This window comes from Balaenoptera physalus, assembly GCF_965194825.1.
Source record: "Balaenoptera physalus genome assembly, chromosome: 8".
NCBI lineage: Eukaryota > Metazoa > Chordata > Mammalia > Artiodactyla > Balaenopteridae > Balaenoptera > Balaenoptera physalus.
In genome coordinates, this window is record NC_138887.1 from 120,773,981 (window position 1) to 120,797,574 (window position 23,594).

Consider the following 23,594-nt stretch of genomic DNA (forward strand, 5'->3'; position numbering starts at 1 on the left):
AAATGCTCATCTGCTTCCATGTTTGACTTTATTCATCTCCATCCCTGCAAAGCCTGGCACCAAACTGGACTTCAGGCTTAAGAAACAATGCACGCAACCTGGACTTGAGAAATAAAGGGAAAGAGGAAGATGAGAAGAGGCAGAAAAATGATAAAATGTCAGGATGGAGTTATAATAGATGCAGCTGGAAATGATGCAGCAAGATTTTAAAATATGAAAGAAAGAAAGAGAAAGAAAGGGAGGGAGCATCTATACCTTTAAGAACTCCTGCTGAGGCCCCAGAGCTCTGAGAAAGCAAAGGGCATGATCTTTTGCTCCCAGACCTTGGCCCATCAGCATCAAAGTCAGACCTGACATGGGTCCCACTCCAGCATCTCAAATCTACATTTCGAATTAAGTGCGTTTCTGCTTGACAACACCTGCTACCGTGGCAACTGCCCCCTTCACCCAGAGTGGGCTGGCCCTGCAAAGCAGCCCCAGATAATTCTTAACTTAAACTCTGGGTTTTTGTTTTATTTTGTTTTGTTTTTAGAAGTCGTACCTAAAGAATGCCTAAAATGTTTTCTCCTGATAGACAGGTTTTTGCCCCCCTAAGTGAAATTACAGTTGCAAAGGCAAAACAAGCTAGATTTGGTGCCATCAATTCTGTTTTTTATATTTTAAGTTTCACCAAATACCTCAACAGTCTTAATGCATTCAAAATATTTGAAATATACTTATAAAAATTATACATTTAAAGAGGTTTAGATCTGAGCAACAAATGGGTAACATATTACTTAAAATGTATATCATCAAAGGTCAATTTTCCTAATGCAAAAAAGAATCATGCAAATAAACATGAGGAAACATAAATAGAACAACAGGGAAAAATAGGCAAATATTATGAGCAGACAATTTCTATAGAAAAAGGTATAAAGAAGACGGGTTTATCTTAAATAGTATTAAATAGCAAATAAAATTTTATCTTAAATGTTTTGTTTCTATTTAAAACATACACATCTGTTAGCCAATCTCTTGATATGATAAGCGTTTCAGGTTTTCTTTATTAATTAACTATACCTGTGATGCATTGCCTTTTATTTCCAATTTCAGTTTCTTTAAAGTAAAATTTAAAAACCTTCTAAGTGCAGAATCCTTCTGGAGTTTTCCTTCTTTCCCCTCACAGCATTTTAAAAAAGTTTTATAGAGATACAATTTTCATACAAAAAATTTCACCCATTCAAATTGTACAACTCAATTCTTAGTATGTTTACAGAGTTGTGCAGCCATCAGCTTCATCTAATTCTAGATTAAAAAGAATCCTTATACCCACTTGCAGTCATTCCCGCCGATGGATGCCCATCACAAACTTGTCTCCTCTCCCGCCAACTCATATCCAGTCCCAGGCAACCATTGCTGTCTGTCTCTGTAGACATTTCATGTAAATGGGGTCATACAACATGTACTCTTTTGTGACTGGTTCTTGCGCTCAGCATAAGATGTTTATAAGATCCCTCTATGTTGTAACATGAATCAGTACCTTATTCCTTCTATAGCTGAATGATATTCCATTGTAAGAATACATCCCATTTTGTTTATCCGTTATCAGTGATGGACACTTGGGTTATTTCCCCCTTTTGCCTATTATAAATAATGCTGCTATGAACATTTGTATCCAAGTTTTTGGTGGGCATATACTTTCACTTCTCTTGACTATATACCCAGGATTGGAATTGCTGGGTCAAGCGGTAACTTAACATCAGGCATTTTGAGGAACTGCCAGACTGTTTTCCATGGCGGCTCCACCGTTTTACACTCCTACCGGCAACGTATGAGGGTTCCAGTTTCTCTACATCCCTACCAATAGTCGTTATTATCCGACCTTTTTATTATAGCAATTTTAGTGGGTGTGAAATGACAACTTGTTGTGACTTTGAGTTAATGTTACTTTTGTAGAAAAACAAGAGTCAAATTTATATTTTAAAAGGTATTTTTAAAAAGTCTGCTTGTGGCATTTTTAGCAGGGAAGAAATGATGTGTTGTATGTGCGCTTCAGCCATAGATTTGCAATGGGCCTGCAACTCCAAAACATTCAGGTTTGATTCTCCTTGATTGCTGAGACAGATGACAGTTTCCTGACAATCATTCGGGTTTTCGTTCCTTTCTGGGCATTTATAATCTTGGGCTCAGAGAAAAGAACCCTGGCAAAAGTCAAGAGATCTATGTGTTCCCAGCTCAGTGGCTAAACTGAATGCATAATCTTAGGAGCAAATTCAAGTCCCTCTTTTTACCTACAGACATGTTCTATGTCCATTACTTTTAGACCTTAAGTGTTGGGCTATTTTTTTTTTTCTACAAAATATTCCACAGGAACCCTAAAATTTATACTCTGCTCTCCTGGTTCTCTTAAATAGATGTTATGTAAAGGAAATTTACATTGCCTAAAGATAATAGGATTTTCATGCATTTAACTGCTTTTATTTTCCAATACTTTGCTTATTTACAAAGCTTCTCTGTATAGATGTTCCTAATGTGTAAAAGAGCTATCAACAGTTAACAGTTCTTACACTTCATTAAGAAGGTATTTAATACCAACAAAATACTGTACTAGTCAAGAGGTCTTCACTGGGGTACAGAGGCAGTGTTAGCTGAGCAGGTGAAATAGCCGCGGTTTTAGCCTGGAATGTTGAATTGTGGCATGAATAGGAGTATGAAACCCAGGCTCTTTACCCTTCCTTCCTCCACTTGTGAACTGGGTATGTAGTAAAACACACTGATTAGTGTTCAGAGACAGGTGCTAGGAGGGAAGAGAGACCCCAACCCACAGATGTTTTGGTCCATAGGAGTCTATTACCTAAAATAGAAGACCACTAGGGCCCATCTAATGTAGAGGACCTGGGTCAGAATCATCTCGTTCCTGAGAAGTTCACGATGTCAGTGGCTCAAGGAACATAACCCTGTTCAGCTGAGCAAGGCCAGGGACAGAGATTAACTTACACAGTTTCCTTGACTGTTGGTCTACACTGGCAAGGGAAAACGCTGTCAAAGATAAAGGTCTTCTAATTAAATTTGGAAGGGCGTTTACATGTACACTTGGGATTTCTCTGACATCTTTTTCATGAGTAGAGCAATGTAACTAGGTTTAAAAAAGAGATTAGGGCTTCCCTGGTGGCGCAGTGGTTAAGAATCCGCCTGCCAATGCAGGGGACACGGGTTCGAGCCCTGGTCTGGGAAGATCCCACATGCCGCGGAGCAACTAAGCCCGTGCGCCACAACTACTGAGCCTGCGCGTCTGGAGCCTGTGCTCCGCAACAAGAGAGGCCGCGATGGTGAGAGGCCCGCGCACCGCGATGAAGAGTGGCCCCCGCTTGCCGCACCTAGAGAAAGCCCTCGCACAGAAACGAAGACCCAACACACACAAAAATAAATAAATAAATAAAATTATAAAAAAAGAGATTAAAAACTGTGTGATGTCCGTTCTTACTTGAGAGTGCAGCGGGAGGGACAACGGCACAAGTGTCCCTTCATTGCTCCATCTGTTCAAGAAACTTTTATTGAACACGTACTCTTTGTCCATCACAGTTTGAGGGCATGAGGGCCCAAAGAGAAGCAGGACAGCGCATGCCCTGAGTCTGGTACAGGGAAGCCGACATGTAAATAAGTATGTGAGATAAGTTGCTATAAGGGCTATTCTAGCTGTAAGAAAGATAAGTGCTTAAGTGGACAACATAGCAATTTATTTTTAATTTGTAGTTTTTATTTTTTAAAATTTTTTAATATTTTTGTTGGAGGATAGTTGATTTACAGTGTCCAACATGGCAGTTTTAATGTTGCATTATCACTATGCAACATTAAGTTGATGCTAAATTTAGTCTCCATCTCTTGGTGATGTGCCAATGCACGGCTGTGAAGGAACAGTGGAGAAATATCAGATGCAGGCAGGGGCGACACTGGTCTTGCTAGGTTTGCATCAGGGATGCATAAATGACTCCCCTCCAAGCTCCCTGCCACAGTGTCCAAATCCTTGTTGTTCCTACTCAGAATCTGTGCAGGAGCTTCCCAGTTGCCTGCCCTCTTTGCCTTCAGAGGGCAGCTTGGAGAAGACATTCATCTTTACGACTTGGATCTGGCTGCGTCATTCCGCACGTGGGGGCCGTGGCCTCGTCACTCTGTTTCCCATAGGAGGTGGCTCAACGCTGTCACCGTTGACCTCAGAGTGTCTCTCCACCTCGTCTCCATCACCCACCCCTGCTTCTACCTGCTGCTGCCTGAACTACTCATGAAATTCCTCTGCTGGTCTTCCCTTGCCCTGGCTCCACGACTCCCTAATGGCTACATTTATATTGCTCCTTTGAGACGTGTTTAAGCTGTTGCCAGTTGTTTTAGCTTTCTCTGGTATTTGCCCAAACACTCCACAAGCCTTTTTATTTATATTCCTGAATCACATTTGTATTCTTAATATTGTTGTTGTCAATATTGTTAACTTTGATGTTTCCCACCAGACCCTGTGAAATTCTTGAGGATAAAGGCTGTTTCCCATAATAAAATCACTGTGCTTGGCATATCATTAAGCATCGCTACACATTTTAAGTTAATTTGTTTAATTCCTAAATGTTTTCTCTATACCATTGTTATCATCCCTGTGAAATTTTTAAAATAAATATTGACAGATCTCATTTTTTTCAGAAGATACCTTCCTGGAAATTTATGGGTAAATCAAATTATATAGGATGAATGATGTTTTCAGTGCAGTAAGAAAGCTCACATTTTAAAGAATTTGAGTCATGAATTAATCTGTGGGTAAAGAATAGTTTGTGATGAGAAAATCACTCTCTTTTCCTATGCACTGTGATGGTTAGTTTTATGTGTCAACTTGACTGGGCCACAGGGTATCCAGATCTTTGCTCAAACATTATTCTGGATGTTTCTGTGAGGGTGTTTTTTGTTTTTTTTTTTTGGATGAGTTTAACATTTGAATCAGTCGACTGGGTAAAGCAGATTGCCCTCCTTAACGTGGGTGGGCCTCATCCAATCAGTTGAAGACATGAATAGAACAGAAAGGCTGAGTAACGGGGGAGCTCCTACCCGACTGCTTTGAGCTGGGACATCAGTTTTTTTTCCTGCCTTCAGACTCAAACTGAAACATTAACTTTTCTTGGGTCTTGAGTCTGTTGACTTTTGGACTAGAACTAATGCCCCTGGTTCTCCTGGGTCTCCAGCTTACTGACTGTAGATTTTGGGACTTGAGAGCCTTCAGATTCATGTGAGCCAATCTCTTGTAGTAAATTTATACTATATATACATATATATATACACACACCACATACATGCATATTCTGTTTCTCTGGAAAACCCTAATAAAGCTACCTTGACTTTCACTTTTATGAGTTGGGAATTTCACATGTTGCGTTTCCTTACAGTGGAATTCACCTCGGCAAAGTTAAACTTTTAGTAGTAAGTCACAAGAAACGAACATTGACAAAACGACACGATGAATCTGTCCTTCTGTTGTAAATATCACCTGATGTCAAATGTGAAACTGAACATTGTGCCGAAAGTCTCAACTTAAATCAAAGCTGCTTTAATCAAAGCAGTTGCTAACGCCAACAGTACATAAATTAAGGATGGAGCAGAAGGATGGACAAAACAACGACGCCGTTATAGCAGGTTTGGAGAGAGCCTGTCAGAGTTAAATAACGTCCATGAGCCCACACTGAGCAAAGGTAGATGGCGTGTGGGTGCCGCAAAGCATGGCAGATCCCACCTGCTCAAACCTCGCAGAAATACTACAGTGAAAACCATGAGATGAGCATGCCTTCTTGTAGATTAGAAAGAAAACTGGAAATTCAACTGCAAAAACTGGAGATGAGTCAACACTTGTTGATAAGTATAGGACCACATTTGCATCCCATGTTCATAAATGCAGCACAGAAAAAAAAAAACATTCTGAGGTTGGGGGTGAGGAGAGGGGTTCTGATGTCTGTGCTATTTTCAAATATTTCCTAATCTAATTTTCTTATAAAATTTAATATCCCCAAATAATATGGCAGTTGAGCCTCCTCCTTTTTTTAAAAAAAAATTTTATTTATTTATTTATTTATTTTTGGCTGTGTTGGGTCTTCGTTTCTGTGCGAGGGCTTTCTCTAGTTGTGGCAAGCGGGGGCCACTCTTCATCGCGGTGCGCGGGCCTCTCACTATCGCGGCCTCTCTTGTTGCGGAGCACAGGCTCCAGATGCGCAGGCTCAGTAGTTGTGGCTCACGGGCCTAGTTGCTCCGTGGCATGTGGGATCTTCCCAGACCAGGGCTCGAACCCGTGTGCCCTGCATTGGCAGGCAGACTCTCAACCACCGCGCCACCAGGGAAGCCTGAGGCTCTTCCTTTTTTAAGCATTTCCCCCCTATACTCTTGGCTTCTTTCTTTCTCCTGGACTCCTCTTTACCTATCCTCATTCTTTGTCTCTCCAGCATTCCCTAAGTCAATGACTAAAAGCAGATGAGTCGCAAAGATTGAATAGTCACTATTTAATATTCAGAGTTGCTTTGCTGTTCTATTCCCTCTTTATGCCTGCTTTAGCCCTATTTTTTCTACAGGCGTTTCTTCCAGAGGCCAGGCAGGACTAAGAGAGCACAGGTGTGCCAGACAAATAGTTTTGGCTGATAGCTCTCAGGTGAGTGTTGGGAAAAACATTCAGACAACTATCAGAATTATTCAGTTATTAACTTAAAGTTTAAACCATATTATTCTGCTTTGTATTTCTAGAGATAATTTAAAGGAAGCTATAAAAATGGCAGGTTAAAAAGATTTTGTCCTGTACCTTGGAATAAATTTAACCAAGGAGGTGAAAGACTTGTACACTGACACTGAAAACTGTAAGACATTAATGAAAGAAATTGATGAAGAATAAATAAATGGAAAGATATTCCATGCGCATGGTTTAGAAGAATTAATATTGTTAAAATGTCCATACTACCCAAGGCAGTTTACAGATTCAATGCAATCCCTATCAAGATGCCAATGGCATTTTTCACAGAAATAGAGCAATCCTAAAATTTGTATGGGCCCAAAAAAGGCCCCAAATAGCCAAAGCAATCTTAGAAGAACAAAGCTGGAGGCATCATAACCCCTGATTTTATTACAAAGCTCTGGTCAACAAAACAGTATTGGTAGTGGCGTAAAAACAGACATAGATCAGTGAAACAATAGAGAGCCCTGTCTCTTCAATAAGTTTTGTTGGGAAAACTGGATGACCGCATGCAAAAGAATGAAACTGGACCACTATTTTACACCATACACAAAAATTAACTCACAGTGGACTAAGGACATGAATGTAAGACCTGAAACTGTAAAACTCCTAGAAGAAAATATAAATGACATTTGTCTTGGCAGTAGTTTTTTTGGATTTGACACCAAAGGCAAAGGCAACAAAAGTAAAAGTAAACAAGTGGGACTACATCAAACTAAAAAATTTCTTCACAGCAAAGAGAACAACCAACAAAATGAAAAGACAGGCTACCAAATGGGAGAAAATATTTGCAAATCATACATGTGATAAAGGACTAATATCCAAAATACATAAAGAATGCATACAGCTTAATATCAAATAAACAAATAATCTGATTAAAACATGGTGGAGGATCTGAATAGATATTTTCCCAAAGAATGCATTCAGATGGCCAACAGGTACATGAAAAGATGCTCAACATCACTAATCATCAGGGAATTACAGATCAAAACCACAATGAGGGGCTTCCCTGGTGGCACAGTGGTTGAGAATCTGCCTGCCAATGCAGGGGACACGGGTTCGAGCCCTGGTCTGGGAAGACCCCACATGCCGTGGAGTAACTGGGCCCGTGAGCCACAACTACTGAGCCTGCGCGTCTGGAGCCTGTGCTCCGCAACAAGAGAGGCCGCGATAGTGAGAGGCCCGCGCACCGCGATGAAGAGTGGCCCCCGCTTGCCACAACTAGAGAAAGCCCTCGCACAGAAACCAAGACCCAACACAGCCATAAATAAATTAATTAATTAATTAAAAACAAAAACAAAAACAAAAACCACAATGAGATATCACCTCACACCTGTTAGAATGGCTATTATCAAAAAGGCAAGAAATAACAAATGTTGATGAGGATGAGGAGAAAAGGGATCCCTTGTGCATTGTTGGTGGGAATGTACATTGGTGCAGCCACTATGGAAAACAGTTTGGAGGTTCCTCAAAAAAAATAACAATGGAACTACCATATGATCCAGCAATGTCACTTCTGGGTATTTGTCCAAAGAAAATGAAAACACTAACTTCAAAAGACATATGCCTCTCATGTTCATTGCAGCATCATTTACAATAGCCAAGATATGGAAGCAACATATGTGTCCACTGATGGGTAGATATACACACAATGGAATATTATTCAGCCATAAAAAAGAATGAAATCTTGCTATTTGTGACAATGTAGATGTACCTTGAGGGCATTATGCTAATTGAAATAAGTCAGACATAGAAAAACAAATCCTGTATGCTCTCACTTATATGTGGAATCTAAAAAACAAAACAAAAACCAAGCTTTTAAATACAGAAAATAGATTGATTGCAAGGGTAGGGGTGTAGGGAGAAACGGGTGAACGCCGTCAAAAAGTACAAACTTCCAGTTATGAAATAAGTCATGGGAATGTAATGTATAGCAGTGTAACTATAGTTAATAATACTGTATTGCATATTTGAAAGTTACTAAGAGAGTAGATCTTAAAAGTTCTCATCGCAAGAAAAAATTTTACTTAAATTAGGTATGGTGACGGATAGTAACAAGACCTCTTGTGATGAGCATTTCACAGTGTCTACAAATATCAGCTCATTATGTTGTACACCTGAAACTAACATAATTGATACGTCAATTATACCTCGGTAAAATATATTTTTGCTGTGTTTTCTCAATTTTCCCTCCCTACTCCAATGTGTGATGGGATGGGAAAAGCCAGGTTGTGAGGGAGCAGTTTTGGTGGGAAAGAGGGGGAAGAAGATTCTAAAGGAATTAATGCCACTTCAAACAAAGAAGAGAAAGAACCAGCATTTTAGTGCTGCTTAAAAGCAGAATTAGATTGGCAATATTTTTTGTCCACATGAAGCTGGGTTTAGTGTAAAGGTCAACAGTACAAGGATGATCTGTGCCCATGTTCCTTTCTAGAGAAAGGCTGTCATTAAGAATCCTAACATAGGAAAGTGCTTCTTAAACCTAAAAAAATGAATAGTGTTGTGCCTGACACTTTTCCAGGCAAATCCTAATCCACGTTCCTTTAAAAGCTGCTTTTCCATTCAGCTTTGGTTCACCTATTTCTTCCACTTACCTCTTAAGCCAAATCATTAGTTACAAGTATTTTTCACCTGCTGCTTGCGTGTGCTTATATATACCTACCATATATGTATATATATATATATAATGCTTATATTCTATATAATGTTTAATATATGCAGGCATTTTGTGTAATTTACATATAATTACTGTTGCAATCGCTCAGAATTTTCTGCTTGAGTGTGGGTTGGAAACGGGCCTCTTATTCATTCTTACATGCGATTTTTTGTGAATGTAAAAAGATGGAAAGGCTTCTCAAACCGCTCCCAGCCTCTCCTTCCCGCCACTGCCCCCAGGCGAGGACGTACACACACACACACGACAGTGAGTGCAAGCCTGATGCGCTGATGTCGGTTGAAACAGCTCCAGTCCGGTTTTTGCGGTGGCCTGGTCCTCGGTGGAGGAAAGCCGCGGCGAGGGGAGCGTCCTCTGTGTGCTCTCCCGGCGGCTTGGGTTGGTCAGCATTTGAATTTGACCACCTTCTGCGTGCGCGCTCTCGGGAGCGCGCGTCCCTGTGTGGTCCAGGGAGCTAACCCGCGGGTGTGAGAGATTCTACCGCCCACGAGCGCCCCGGGGGTGGCGATCAGGGAACACTGGGCGCGATCACTGGGCAACCCGCCGCTTGGGGTGGAGGTCGGGTGGGGGATCAGAGCCGGGGTTTGGGCTCCGGGGCCAGGCAGACCCCTTGGCGCGGGGCTGGGCTGTGGGAAGCGCGTGGGATCAGGTCCGAAGAAACAAAGACACCCTAGGGGCCGCAGCTGGGGCAGAGGCCTGGGGGGAAAGTGGAGCCTGGGAAGCCAGCTGTGCGGGCGCAGAGCGGCCGGGCCAGCCGGCGCCGGGAGTGCTGCTACCCAGCAGGGTACCTCTGTGCCGTGGACCAGCCGCGGCGGCAGATTCGGATGCAGACCCAGAGTGCAACCATGGAGACGCAACGTGTGTCCCATGGTAACCCTAAACAACATTATTTATGAGCCCTCCGCTTCACGGGGCTCGGCTTCGCCACCCTTGCAGCCGACGTGCTAGGTGGCGCCCGACTCTGCCCGGCCTCTCCCTCCGCTCCCGGGGGCGCAGCCAGGAGATAGTCGCAGCCGATCCAGCGTTCACGCTGGGCGGGAGGCGGCGGCTCTACCCGCGGACATCGCGGCGGTGCCTGTTTGTAAAAAGCAAGCGTGCGTGCGCCGCGCACACCCGGCCCGCGGGGAGGGGGCGTGTACCCCGGGAGAGGGTGCTTGGAGGGGCTCCCGGCTCTACCCAGACCTTTCGGCGCGCTTAACCTCGGGGCAGCCCGAGGCTTCCCGGTCCAGCCGGGTTCAGGCTGAGCAGCCGGTGTGTGTACGCGCGCGCGCGCGCACACACACACACACACACACACACACACAGATACACACACAAGGGCCCGCGCGCCCTGTCGTCGCCGCCGCCTCGCCGGGGTCCCCGCCCTTAGGGACCAGTGCGGCGCCGGCGGCACCCGGCGCTGCCCGCCGAGCATCTCCCCCCAGCCGGCCGCGCCGCCCAGTGGCCCCGCGTGCGCCCCGCGCGTCTCCCAGCTGTCGCTGGCGGAGCGCGGCCGGCCGGCCCGCAGGACACGCAGGCTGTCGAGCTGGCCCCGCGGCTCTCGGCCTCTTCCCCGCGCCCCCGCTGCCGGCGCCCGGTGTTTGTTGAAACAGGATTAGCCCCTCACCCTCCTCTCCGGCTTTGTATTTTTCTGTCTCGGCGGCGGCCGGAAAGAGTTGATTGCTATTGTGATCCGCCGGGGAGCGGAGAGGGGCAGGGTGGCGGAGGGGGAAGCCGAAGCGCTGGAAGAATTTTTTTTTTTTTCCTGCAAAAGCCAACTCCACCCAATCCTCGGCTGGTCCAGTCTCTACTTTAATCATCACCGAGACAATGGATTAAGTTACTCTTCTCTGGGCCAGAAGTCGGGTTCAGACTTGGGGCAAAATGAAGGAAAAGGCGATGATTAAGACGGCTAAAATGAAAGGGAACGTGATGGTGAGTGCTGGTGAGGCGCGCGGGGGCCGGGAGGACCTGCAGGGGGGATCGGGGATGGGGGGGCGAGTCCCGCACCCCCGGGAATGACCGCGACCCCCGTGCGGAGCGCGGCGGTGCCACCACCATTTCCCACCTGAGTCCCCCCTACCCCCAGCGGCGGCCGCCCGGGTGCGCAGGATCCGGCGTTTGCTTGCAAATTGCAACTTTGCAGCTCTGGGTCCCTGTGCTTTGGGCAGGTGGCTCGGTGTCTCGGGCCACGGGCGGGGTGCGCGAGGTGGGCAAGGGGCGGCGGAGCAGCCCCCGCCGGCTGCGCGTCCGTCCCAGTTCGCGGCAGACCCCCCGGGAGACACGCGGAGAGCGAGGTCGCCGAGGCCAGGGGAGGACCGCGGGGCCGGGATGCCCGCGCCGGCCTCGGGGCTGCGAGTCCCCGAGCCCGGGACCTGTTAGGGTCCGCAAAGCCTGTGGCTCACTCGGGGCGGGCGCCTGTCGCTCTGTTCCGGCTGCTGCCCCCGCGACCGCCGGCCGGCCGGGCGGGGCCCTGCTCCCGGGTATGACAACCACGACTCCCCCGAAAGGCCGACTCTGCCAGCGAGCGTAATAATGGCACATCGTTCCCCGAGGAGGACCGTGCGCCGCCGGGGACCTCGGATCGGTGGGAGGCTCAGGGCGGCAGGCCGGGGGGCATTGCGCCTTGACAACTTTGCTAACTCGAGGACCCCGGCGTCCCACGTCCCCCGCCGACCCCCGCCCGCTCCCGGGGACCGCGCCGCTTCGGCGCTCCTGCCGTCCTCATCCCGAGCCCGGGCCGGGGGCCGAGGGGGTCAGGGCGCTGGACCCTCCTGGCGAGGACCAGGAGGTTGCCATCTTGTTCTCTGGAAACTGTGTGTGTGCCTGAGCGTGTTTATTTGGCTGATGCTTTAACCCTTTCGGGGTTGCTGCGGGATGTTTGGGAGGAGGGCCCCTGTTTTCACCCTCCTCGCCCGCCGGTACTTTGTTGTGAAGGAGGGGCGGGGAGGTAGGGGTTGGCGTGCGACTCTGAAGGTACAGCCGGAAATGCAGGGACTTCTTCAGCTACAGGGTCTCGAGCTGGTTACGAGGTGGGTTGGGTGCAGGCGATGGGGGGCGGGGACCAGAGGTGTGTTTGGGAGAACTCAGCCGGTGGTCCGTTTCGAGGTCTTGCTTTCAACAAAAAGAGACAGGAAACGAAAAATGTATTCGAATTGAACCAGTACCCAGCCGGCTTAACCACACCCACGGCAAGACACCTGTTGCCTGGCGGAGGAAGGAGCGCCAGCCGCTTGGAGCTTGACTTCTGGCCTGAGGAGCGCGGTAACCGTATTAAAGGGACTATTTTGTAGAACCCCCCCGACCCCCCTCCCCACGCAGACGACAGGCGAGTCATTCCAGAGCCTTCATCAGTCTGCGTTCTCCGAGTGGCTTACCTAATTGTCTGTGAAAATACATCTGTGTCCCTAATTTTCCCACTCCCTTTTTAGCCGTCGGGTTGTTCCGCCTGATTTCATGTATAAACAGGGCAGAAACGTGTATGGAGTAATGTTTTCCAATCAAATTCCCACCCACACCCGTAATTCCTCTCATATATGGTGCCATAATGTGCTAGTAAAAGCTACACATTTAGGACTGAGGGGGGAGAGAGAGGATTCAGATTTGTTCTCCTGTTAATAATAATGATGCTTGATTGATTCTTCACCTAAATCTGTTGTCCAGGAAGTGTTTCTTCTCGTGAGTTAGCTGGTACGTTGTGACATAGCAACATCTGTATATGGCATCTTCATTAGAAACTTTTAAGATCTTCCCTCCCACTATCCCCCTCTCTGCGTTCACTTCAGAAAATAAAGAGTGAGAAGAATGCTGATCTCATTTTCACTCAAATGGTGAATAAGGCTGTTCCCTGGGCTGCCGGCTGTACACCCTCCTCTGTGTCTGCTCTTTATAAGTGTAATCAGAGCAGGTTGAACTGAGTCTAGATAAGTCTACAGCCACCAGTTAGGTTTTTAGACTCATCTGTTTGTTGGCCTAAGAGAAAAATGAGACACAGATTCACTCAACTTTTCAACGTTCCATCAGTTCTTAAATTGATAATTATTACTCTGCAGTTGGGTTTGTACCTTTTCTGAAATGTCACATCCCGGCTAAGTACACGCAGCTTTACCTGTGATCATGCCGCACTTAAATCGTTGTTTTGAGACTTATTGAGCCCTGATTTTTCATCAGTTGTTTTGGAAGACTCTGGCTAATCACAGCCTCTGTTGGACTCGATGACTGGCAAATTCTTTGCACTCGCCGCTTGACTGGAATTCAGGTGATATTTTACATTCCCCATGAGGACGAGGATGACTTACTCCCATTACTGACGGTTGAGTGGCTGCATATCTGACTGCTGTGAAAAGGGGTGGAACGTGCCATATTATGCAGTGTTGGTGCATCAACAGACACACAGAGACATGGACACAGACCCCATCTCCATGCAGGGCACTTGGAGCTCTCTGGACCCACATCTGAGGTTTGATGTGTAAAAGGGAGACACTTGGTCCTGCCAGAGTGATGGGAGAGGTGCCAGGTCCCCTTACAGCCAGGAATGGAAATTGCTTTTTATTCCAGTCTCCACTCACTCACGTTCCCGTGTGTGACCATGTGGTCTGGACCTGTGGTCTCTTGTTCCCAAGAACTGTGACAGTAGCGCGTGGCTTGTCTTTGCCCTGTTGTAGTCCTTAATTGAAAAATCTATTTTCCTAAAATCTCAGTGAACGTTTTATTCCTCACACGTTGCTTTAGAAGTTTATTGCTGCTGGCAGCTGATTCAGAGAAGGCAGCCTGCCTGGTATACTCTCTCATTTTGGCGTAATAAATGAGTAAAAGAAATAACACGGGTGGACTCATTCACAACTTCTATTTTCATTCTTAAGAAGAGTCTTTTTCATAAACTTTATTTCTGATATTGTGAGAACTAAGCCACGTTCCATCTGCGATTTAATACACTTAGAAAGGGATCAAGATTTTTCCAGTCTCTCAGAACAGAAATTGTTTTTTCAGATCACTGTATTTTCATAAAATCTACATTTGAAAATTCATATGGGAGATGACTTGCATTTGTTTCCACCCAATCTTCCTTTATGACTGTGTTGATATCCTACTTATTTAACTGTTGTTTGAATTAAATGGGCTATTTGAGAGAGGCTTATCCTCTTGCAGTAGGTTCTAGGGTCAGTGGAAAATTTGATTATCCAGAAGATATTACTTCATGCTCAGTTCCCTTACTCTGTCCATCTGAGCTTTTCCCAGATATTGGGTGGCTTCCTGGAGACTGAGTAAAGGTTATTTAAAAAATCAAAGTCCCAGGGGGACTGCCCTATGCCCTAGGTGACAGCGTCCCGCTTCCTTGGTGTGTTTTGGTGGCCCTGCAAGCAGATGGTGGGTGAATGAGGATGGCCAGGCCTTTGGTGACCAGAGTTGTGTCAGGGGAGGTTCAGAAAATAGAAGCTGAGGGTCAGAGGTCTGCAAGCCACAGGGATGCCTGAGAATCTCGTGGTTGATGGGTGTTGCTTTTAAATGAAAGTTGCAGCCTGGGAATGAATTTCTCATGTAGGGAAAGCTGATGTTTTTCCTGTGGCCACTGATGGTAGGGCTCTGATCACTGATTGGGTACATCTGTGATACCGTGAGCCTTGGATCTTCTCCAATCTTGCTTCCCCTTCCTGTGTTGGATAGAAACCCCGGAGCAGAACCATGCACAATGAGAGCTGGCTTTCAGGCCCTTTGGGTACTTTACTGATTCCGTTCTACTAAACAGGGTAACCTTCCAGTGTTGATGCCCTGCTTATAATAATGCCGGTGATAAGAGGAAAGGCTTTGAGGTTTATAGATGAGTTATAGGAACTTGTGTGGGACACAGACCCCCGCTGTCGACCTTCCTTGGAAACAGGGACACACACTTGTGAGATGACTTTTAGGGGTACATCCTTTAGAAATGCAGTGTTTTTCCTCTATCTGAAGGTAATTGGAAACACGACCCTGCTTCCTTACAGCGATTGGCACCCTGGTGACATAACAGCCATGGTGTTAGTTCTAAAGGTGAGCTTTGGGGCATGTATACTGGGCGGAATTTGCCTTCTTGAAATGGGTTCCAAAATTACTTCGGAGGTCATGGTTTTCGAGAGTTATCCCTTTGCATCCCAAGGGGTGTGATATCTACTTAGAGACTCTTCTACTTCCTAGTTGTTCATGTCCGTTCATAAAATCATCAACCCCATCACCGGACTCCTCTGGAGATACTGATTAATCCCACCTGTGCAGAAAAAAGCATGAAGCAGGTATCATTTCACACACCCCTTACGGGATTTAAGGTGCTGAGATTTCCAGGAAGAAGTCCTAACCCAGAAATGGATGGTTAGCTCAGAATCTTTTATAAAATGTCTTGAGTAGAACTGTAGAGCATAGATAGGGCAGTCCTGCTTTTCCAGAGTCCTGTGCAAGTCTTTACTTGATGGATCGCTGGGTCTTCCTGTTGGGACATGTAAATACCCTAAGTTGGCCTTTTCCTATGCCTCGATGATTTCCCTCCCTTCTCTGATCTGTCCTGGTGGCTAATTTGGATTTTGAACTCCCTGTATTATTCCTAAGAGGTGTGGTGTGTTTCCAAAGCATTAGCATCTTCGTTCACCCGTGGGCAGGTGCTGGGCATGGGGAGCCCCAGGTGGATGCATGAATGGACAGGTGTTCATTTCTGAGCTCAGGAGGAACGGCTTTTATGAGAAAGTCCATGGTTCTAGTTGTGCTTTTCTTCCTTTTAAGAACTTCTTCAAGCTCTAATGTGTCCGATAAGAGGAGAGAGAATTCCACACACAGTGTGTTTTCCACTTAAAACTACAATGAAATTGAAGCTCACGCTCAACTTTAGTGGTCACCATATGTGGTTTTTTTTCTAGCACCACTAGGCAGTTGTCTCGCACCAGTTTTGTGTCCTATAATTCAGCTCAGTCCCAACCCCATGTATCTGCAGAGAGCATCCGATCCCACGTGTAAAGGGCTCAGTCACGAGACTGCTTCCACTTCAGACGCCAACTCAAGTCTAGCTGCTTCTGTGCTTCTGACAGATCGGCTAGAGATCAGAGGTTCCCAGGACCCCTCCTTGGGTTCCATTAATTTGCTAGAATGGCTCACAGGACTCAGGAAACCAGTTTACTTATTGGATAACCAGTTTATGACAGGATATTAAAATACAAATGCAGAGCCCTATGAAGAGCTACACAGGGCCAGGTCTGGAAGGGTCACAGACACAGGAGCTTCTGTCCCTGGGGAGTTTGGGGTGCCACCAGCCCTGTTGCGTCCTGGCTCACCAACCCAGAAGCCCTCCACACACCCCATCCTTTGGGGGTTTTATGGAGGCTCCATTACATAGGCAGTCTTGGTTAAATCATCAGCCGCCAGCCACTGATTCAATCTCTAGCTTCTGTCTTCTCCCCGGAGATCAGAGGGTGGGAATGAGAGTTCCAACCCTCTAATCATGGTTGGTTCTCCTGGAAACCAGCCCCATCCTTACGGGATTCCCTAAGGTCACCTCGTTAACAGGAACTCAGATGTCATTTAAAGGGACGTGTTATGAATAACAAGATACTCATCTCACTTTAAGGGTCTGAAGAGATTTCAGGACAAAAGACCAAATATTATGACAGAAGACGCCCTGTGGCTCTTACCTCTCTGGACATCCCAAGGCTTTGGGAGCCGTGAACCGTGGCTGCAGACCAAGCTGTGTATTTGTTATAAATCACAGCATCACAGTTCAATAACTACCACCTCAGTACCCTTTTTATTTCCGGAGGTACATAAATTAATCCCAGGTCATTGTTGTCTTTTCCTTTCATTACTTTAAAATAAGGTCAATGAGGAGGAGACTTTTGTGACCTCCTTTGGTTTCTTGGAGCCAGTTCTGTTGGATTAACAGGACCCACAGCTTAGAACTCAAGAAAGAGCATGTCCCAGACCTCATAGGACACGTGCACACACTGAGCTGAGAGGTCGGAGCTGGACAGAACCAGTCAGAATTCCCCTTTATCCCTGTCGCTCCTGGGAGGATGGGGAAAGTGTTCCCGCACACGTGTGATGCAGCCGCTTCCCAGAGGTCAGTGCTTGCATCAGTGTTGAGCAGAGTGCCGACTGGTTGGGTGGGAGCTCTGTGGGCACAGTCGCCTTGGTAGCTTGACTTTCTTAGCTATGAAGGGAAGGTAACCACGCTGTGATAACCATGGTGCCAAGGGTGTTCTGGCTTCCAGGCTGGTGTTACTCATCGGTGACAATAAAAAGGATTTGCTGGCCAGAGGCCAGCCACAAGACCTGGTTGTCAATGTACCGGCTGTGATTGGGTCTCAAGCATGGGGAGAAACTAGGGCCAATTGCTTTTCTTCATGATAATGGTGTTTGAAAAGTAAGATTTTCCTCTCTTTTTTTCCCAGCCCTTATTAGGCAACATATAGTTTTACTTCAAATAATTCTCTTTTTGTGATCTTGGGTTGTTTGGTTTTTTTGTTGTTGTTGTTGTTGAGTTGCATGAGCTGTTTTTATATTTTGGAAATGAAGCCCTGGTCAGTCGCATCGTTTGCAAATATTGTCTCCCATTCTGTGGGTTGTCTTTTCTCTTTTTGTGATTTTAGTGGCATATAAACAACATGGAGTAAAACCTCTACTAATGGGAACCCAACTGTGAACTTGAGCCAACTAGACTGACAGTCTCCTATGATTCTAGCACTTGAGGCTGAAATGGAACTTCTAGGGTCTGTTCTTGACTCTGTATACATTAGGTCATTTTTCTATACCTTCTAATTCTACATTTTTGGAAAATGAGAGTTAATGCTCTTCAAGCCAAAATTCTCTCTTTCTTAAAAAAGGATTCAATTGTGGACTAGAGTCTCTATGCTCAGGAAAAAAAAGAAGTAACACATTTTTATAAAAACTATAATTATAACAGAAGACCAAGGATTTTCTGGTTGAATACGAGTTTCCCAGAAATTTCTGTGTATCCAACCAAATCAAATCCTGATACACTTTCCATAATAGGATTTTTTTTTGCTCCTCTTCCTATGACTTGGTAAATTGTGCGTATATTTTTTAAGATCCCCACTCTTTTTTTTTTTCACATCTTTATCGGAATATAATTGCTTTACAATGTTGTGTTAGTTTCTGCTGTATAACAAAGTGAATCAGCTATATGTATACATATATCCCCATATCCCCTCCCTCTTGTGTCTCCCTCCCACCCTCCCTATCCCACCCCTCTAGGTGGTCACAAAGCACCGAGCTGATCTCCCTGTGCTATGTGGCTGCTTCCCACTAGCTATCTATTTTACATCTGGTAGTGTATATATGTCCATGCCACTCTCTCACTTCGTCCCAGCTTACCCTTCCCCCTCCCCGTGTCCTCAAGCCCGTTCTCTACGTCTGCATCTTCATTCCTGTCCTGCCCATAGGTTCTTCAGAACCATATATATTTTTTTAGATTCCATATATATGTGTTAGCATACGGTATTTGTTTTTCTCTTTCTGACTTACTTCACTCTGTATGATAACTTACAGTTTGCATAGCACCTTTAGAGATTATAAAGCAACTTTGCACACACTCTTTTATGATATTAGAGCAACCCATTGTGTGGACAGGCCAAATATCATTTCTTTTTTATGGTTGAAATTGCTGAGATTGGGAGAGATTATTCAGCTGCTCCCCACTCCCGGGCCAGGGTCTTTGTTGCCCATCACATATTCTTTCAAAAATTCTCTTCTTTCCCACCACAACTGGAAGGAAACATAGAGCCTGAATGTTGGAAGGGAATCTAGAAACCATCTAGAACAAGATCTCTTCTAATGCTCTGTCCCTGTAGGATTTCTAGCCTTTTCTGGAACTCACGCAGGGACTCAGAGCTCCGGCCGTTGTTGACAAGTTCTACTTGCTAGAACAGTGTTTCTTCTGTTCACATGAAACCTACCTTCAGGGAATTTCCCATAGTCCCAGCTCGAAGCCTTTGAACTATGGAAAGTTAGTCTAATCCCTGCTTTAAGCTATAATCTGACCTTCATCTGATGGCTGCCATGTGTCTCCTTTGTGGTCTCTTTTCCAGGAAAAACATGTCCTTCCATTTATTTACACTTGATCGGAGTGACTATGAATTTAACCATTAGAGATTCCTTATTTCCATCCATCCATTGCTATCTTTTTCCATTTCTTAGCTTCCCCAAGCCTCTCCCTATTTTATTGTTGTTGTTGATTTTTCACCTGTTTAAAACTAGGTTACAAAGCTATGATTACATTCAGGTGTGCACAACAAAGGTGGTCTTTTCAAAATGAAGCATCATCTTTTGTGAAAATCTCCCGAGAGGAGAAGGCTAAGACTTCTGGACAGAAAGTTGTGACATTCACAACTGGTTTGGGTTTGCTTACAGAAAAGAGAGAAGCAATCCCTGCAAAGCTTTACGACAATGATGAGCCTTTTGCAAAGCAAGAATTATTTCAGTCTAGCTGATAGAAGGTGATACCTCCTCAGATCTCTTGCTTGCTGTTTGTTGTATAAGAAGCAGTTCAGTATCACCTGGAAGCAAGAAACTCCAACAACTTAGAATTCACCTTTCTGTTCCCTTGAGAAACATATTAGACCCTGACCAGGGGTCATCTGCCCTAGGACCTTCTAGTAAGGGAGGGAAAAGCATAACCAGGGGAAGGCAAATTCAAATCACAGTGACAAAACACCCAATGAAAAATCAAATATTTATTAAAGATTTATAACACTTAATTTTGGCAAAGATGTGGAACACTGCGGGGGGTGGGGGGGCACATCTGAAACTTTGTGAACGATTTCACATTAGCTGCACGTGGACGATCTACATGCCCCGTGACTCCCTGTCTCACTCCCAGGCATGTACCTGCAAGAAATCCTTGCAGGTGTGCACCCAGGGACAGGTATAAGAATGCTGATGGCAGGAATGTTTGTACTAGCCTCAAACTGGAAGCCGGTCAAATCCCCATCACCAGTAGGATGCAAGACTCCATCAGTGTATTGATACAGCAGGGTACCAGACAGAGGCAAAAACAGGGACACAAGCTCAAAAACACAGGGACTTTCCCAAACACGCCACTGAGCAAAAGAAGCCGGGCCTGGAAGAATACATACTGTATGGCTTTGTTTATAAAAAAAAAAAAAAAAAGTCATGAAGAACCTAGTGGCAAGACGGGAATAAAGACACAGACCTACTAGAGAATGGACTTGAGGATATGGGGATGGGGAAGGGTAAGATGTGACAAAGTGAGAGAGTGGCATGGACATATATACACTACCAAACCTAAAATAGATAGCTAGTGGGAAGCAGCCGCATAGCACAGGGAGATCAGCTCGGTGCTTTGTGACCACCTAGAGGGGTGGGATAGGGAGGGTGGGAGGGAGGGAGATGCAAGAGAGAAGAGATATGGGAACATATGTATATGTATAACTGATTCACTTTGTTATAAAGCAGAAACTAACACACCATTGTAAAGCAATTATACTCCAATAAAGATGTTAAAAATAAAAAAAAGTTCAAAACAGGCAAAGCTAAGATGTCCTGTTAGGGGATACTGACATGGAATCCCTGATGGATGGGATGTTTTTAGAAAAATTAAGGGAATTCTGACTGTACAAATCAAAGAACCGTTACCTCTGGTTGGTGGGAGAGGAGGTTATGGCAGGGAGGCATATTCGGGGGACTTTAAAAGTGTGGGGAGGATTCTCATGCTTGACCATGGTTTACACAGGCTGCTTCGTAATAATTCCCTGTAGGTCTGTACATTGATATTGGACGCGTTTTTCTGTACCTGTGTTGCATTTCACAAGGCGTAGAGGCAGACTGTAAAACGTATTTTGCATCTGCTGGGTGAATGGGTGGTCCACATATGGCGGACATAGACCCCCTTTTTCCTGTGGAAGAAAACCAACCGTAGCCCTTAGAAGTCAAGGGGCTGTTGATGTCGAGTATCCCTTCATCTGTGAGGCATGGTAAGTGCCATGTGCGAAGGTAAATATCAGGGCTGCCCTGTGGGAGCCGCCAGGGAATGACAGAAGCCAGCAGTGTGGCCAGAGACAGGGATGGTCTCCAGACACAGGGCGGGTCAGGAACCATGAGAGAAAGGAAACGCCAAGGCAACAGCTGCAGGATAAGAAGCCAGGGGCACTAGAAAATAGAACAGATCTGTCAGGAGAGTTGAGACAGGCTGGAAAATACTAACAGAGCCCTTGGGGACCACTGACCCTGGGGAGGAACTGTCCTCAGTTGTGGACATCAGAGACCTTCTAAAAAGAGCAGTGTCGACGGGCAAACAGCGGCCGAGAGAAAATGAAGCCAAATCCGGCCTCTGTACCCTGACACTGAATTAAATCTCGGAGACAAGAGTTTTGGGTGAAGTAGGAAAGAACAGCTTTATTGCTTTGCCAGGCAAAGGGGGGGCCACAGCAGACTAATGCCCTCCAAACTGTGTGTCCCGCCCTGGAGGGGGTTGTGAGGAGTTTTATAGGAATGGTTCAAAGAGGGCGTGGTCAGCTTGCGGACATTCTTCTGATTGGTTGGTGGTGAGGTAATCGGGAGTCGGCATCATCAACCTTCTGGTTGCAACCGGTCTAGGGTCTGTTTACTTGTGGGCAGCGGACAATTAACTTCTCCCTCCTGGTGGGAGCTTCAGAATCTGCAAAACAGCTCAAAGATATTGTTCTGTGTATCCCTTGAGGGGAACCAGGACCCTGCCCCAAGGCTGCACTATTGTTTCTTGACTGCTCTTCCCTTGTCTCTGCATCCCCTCCCTTCCCTGATTAGCAACTGTTTGAACCTTCCCTTTGGAACTCCTGGAAGGTCATGGAGGCTGAAAGAAGCCTATTTCCTGTAATCAAGAAATGGGGGGACACAGAAAGGCTTTTGTGCCCAGGAGCCCCACAGGGTCCTGCTCATTTCAAAGACACAAGTGATGAAAACCACCCTTATTTCTACTAGAATCCAAGGTCTTGCCTGACTTATATGCCATCTAAGTGCAATTCGCCCCTGAAGGTCTGACCAGATCATGGGCTTCGCTGACTTGTATGTACATTTTACTCAGATAGCCTCACTAGTGAAGTGGGTTTTGCATCCTGAATAGTGGGCTTTATGGAATCTTGCTGCTGATTCATTACTAGAGAAGAAGGGAGGTAGAAACAAGGCACTGGGCTTCCATTAATGTTCAGAATTAACAGCCGCACAGAAGTTCAGAGGTGAATGGGAAGAAATGTCCTCTCTGCTGCCGCTGCTGCTGCTTTGTCTGATTCTTCTGAACCGAATTTATATCCTCCCTCGAGACTGTGACGAGCCGTCTCTGTTTTTCCCATGGCAGTCGCATGCCCAGCTTGAGGACGTTGAGCCCCGCTCCTAGGACGAGACTGTCCCCCCAACCTTAGCAGCCCACCGTGATCTCAGCCTAAAAGAAAGAATCCCTTGACACTAAAGACAGTCGGGTGTTGGCTGACCAGGAATGAGATGGGGCTTCTCCCTTATCCCCCTTTTGTTTGTTGATTTGCTTGTTTTGTTTTCTCCTGAATTATGTTTTTCTCTGAAAACATAAGCTTGGGTTAATAAGCCTACTGAAGAGGGAATGTCCAAACAGTTACTGGTTTCTGGAAAGAAGAGAAGACTGAATTGGTCTAGGTGGCAAGTGCCGTTGTTTTTGTAGACTCCCTTGAAAAACTGATCCGTTGTGAATGAAAAATGTTGCTGCCATATCAGCGAACAACGGATGCTGCGGCTGTCAGGCCATCAAGCCACCAGCCGTTCCCAGTGGTGAGCCCTGAGGGAACTCAAGGTGGAGACAAACTGGCTGCCCACTGCCCAGCCCTTAGCCACTGCGGGCCCCACCCCTACCCATGTGCACCCTGGGGGGACACAGGATACTGGCCCCAGAGAGCTGAGGTGCTTCTCAAAGGCATGATTTCCCTGAACTCAGACTCATGCATCTTCCCATACTTAGAAAAGCGCTAAATTCATTAACTTGAGATGTCTGGTTTTCTCTAATTAATGGTTTTGATGTTCCAACTCCCTGGTCTTTGTTGCAGAAACCTGTAAGTACCCTTGCTCCTCGCCTACCTCTTTGGAGCAATCTCTCAGAGCTAACTGACAGGCTGCCTCCTGGACTTGAAGTCCTCAGAAAGTCTGCCAAATAAAACATAATTCTCAACGTTTAGATTGTGCTTTTTTTTTTTTCAGGCCACACCGCTTTGGATTTTGACTCTCACT

At 45.7% G+C, this 23,594-nt stretch overlaps 1 protein-coding gene across 3 annotated transcripts in view; it reads left to right on the top strand.

The window, feature by feature from the left end:
- DPP6 (dipeptidyl peptidase like 6) overlaps positions 1-23,594 on the top strand; it is a 1,128,731-nt gene that overhangs the window by 81,242 nt on the left and 1,023,895 nt on the right. The window contains exon 1 of one of the 3 annotated variants that reach the window (XM_082473774.1): positions 10,886-11,309. The exons of the other annotated variants lie outside the window; for them this stretch is intronic. Within the exon in view, the coding sequence (XP_082329900.1) occupies positions 11,259-11,309 (51 nt within the window). The 5' untranslated portion in view covers positions 10,886-11,258. Of the gene's footprint in view, positions 1-10,885; positions 11,310-23,594 lie in introns of those variants that run through there. 3 annotated transcript variants of the gene reach the window in all.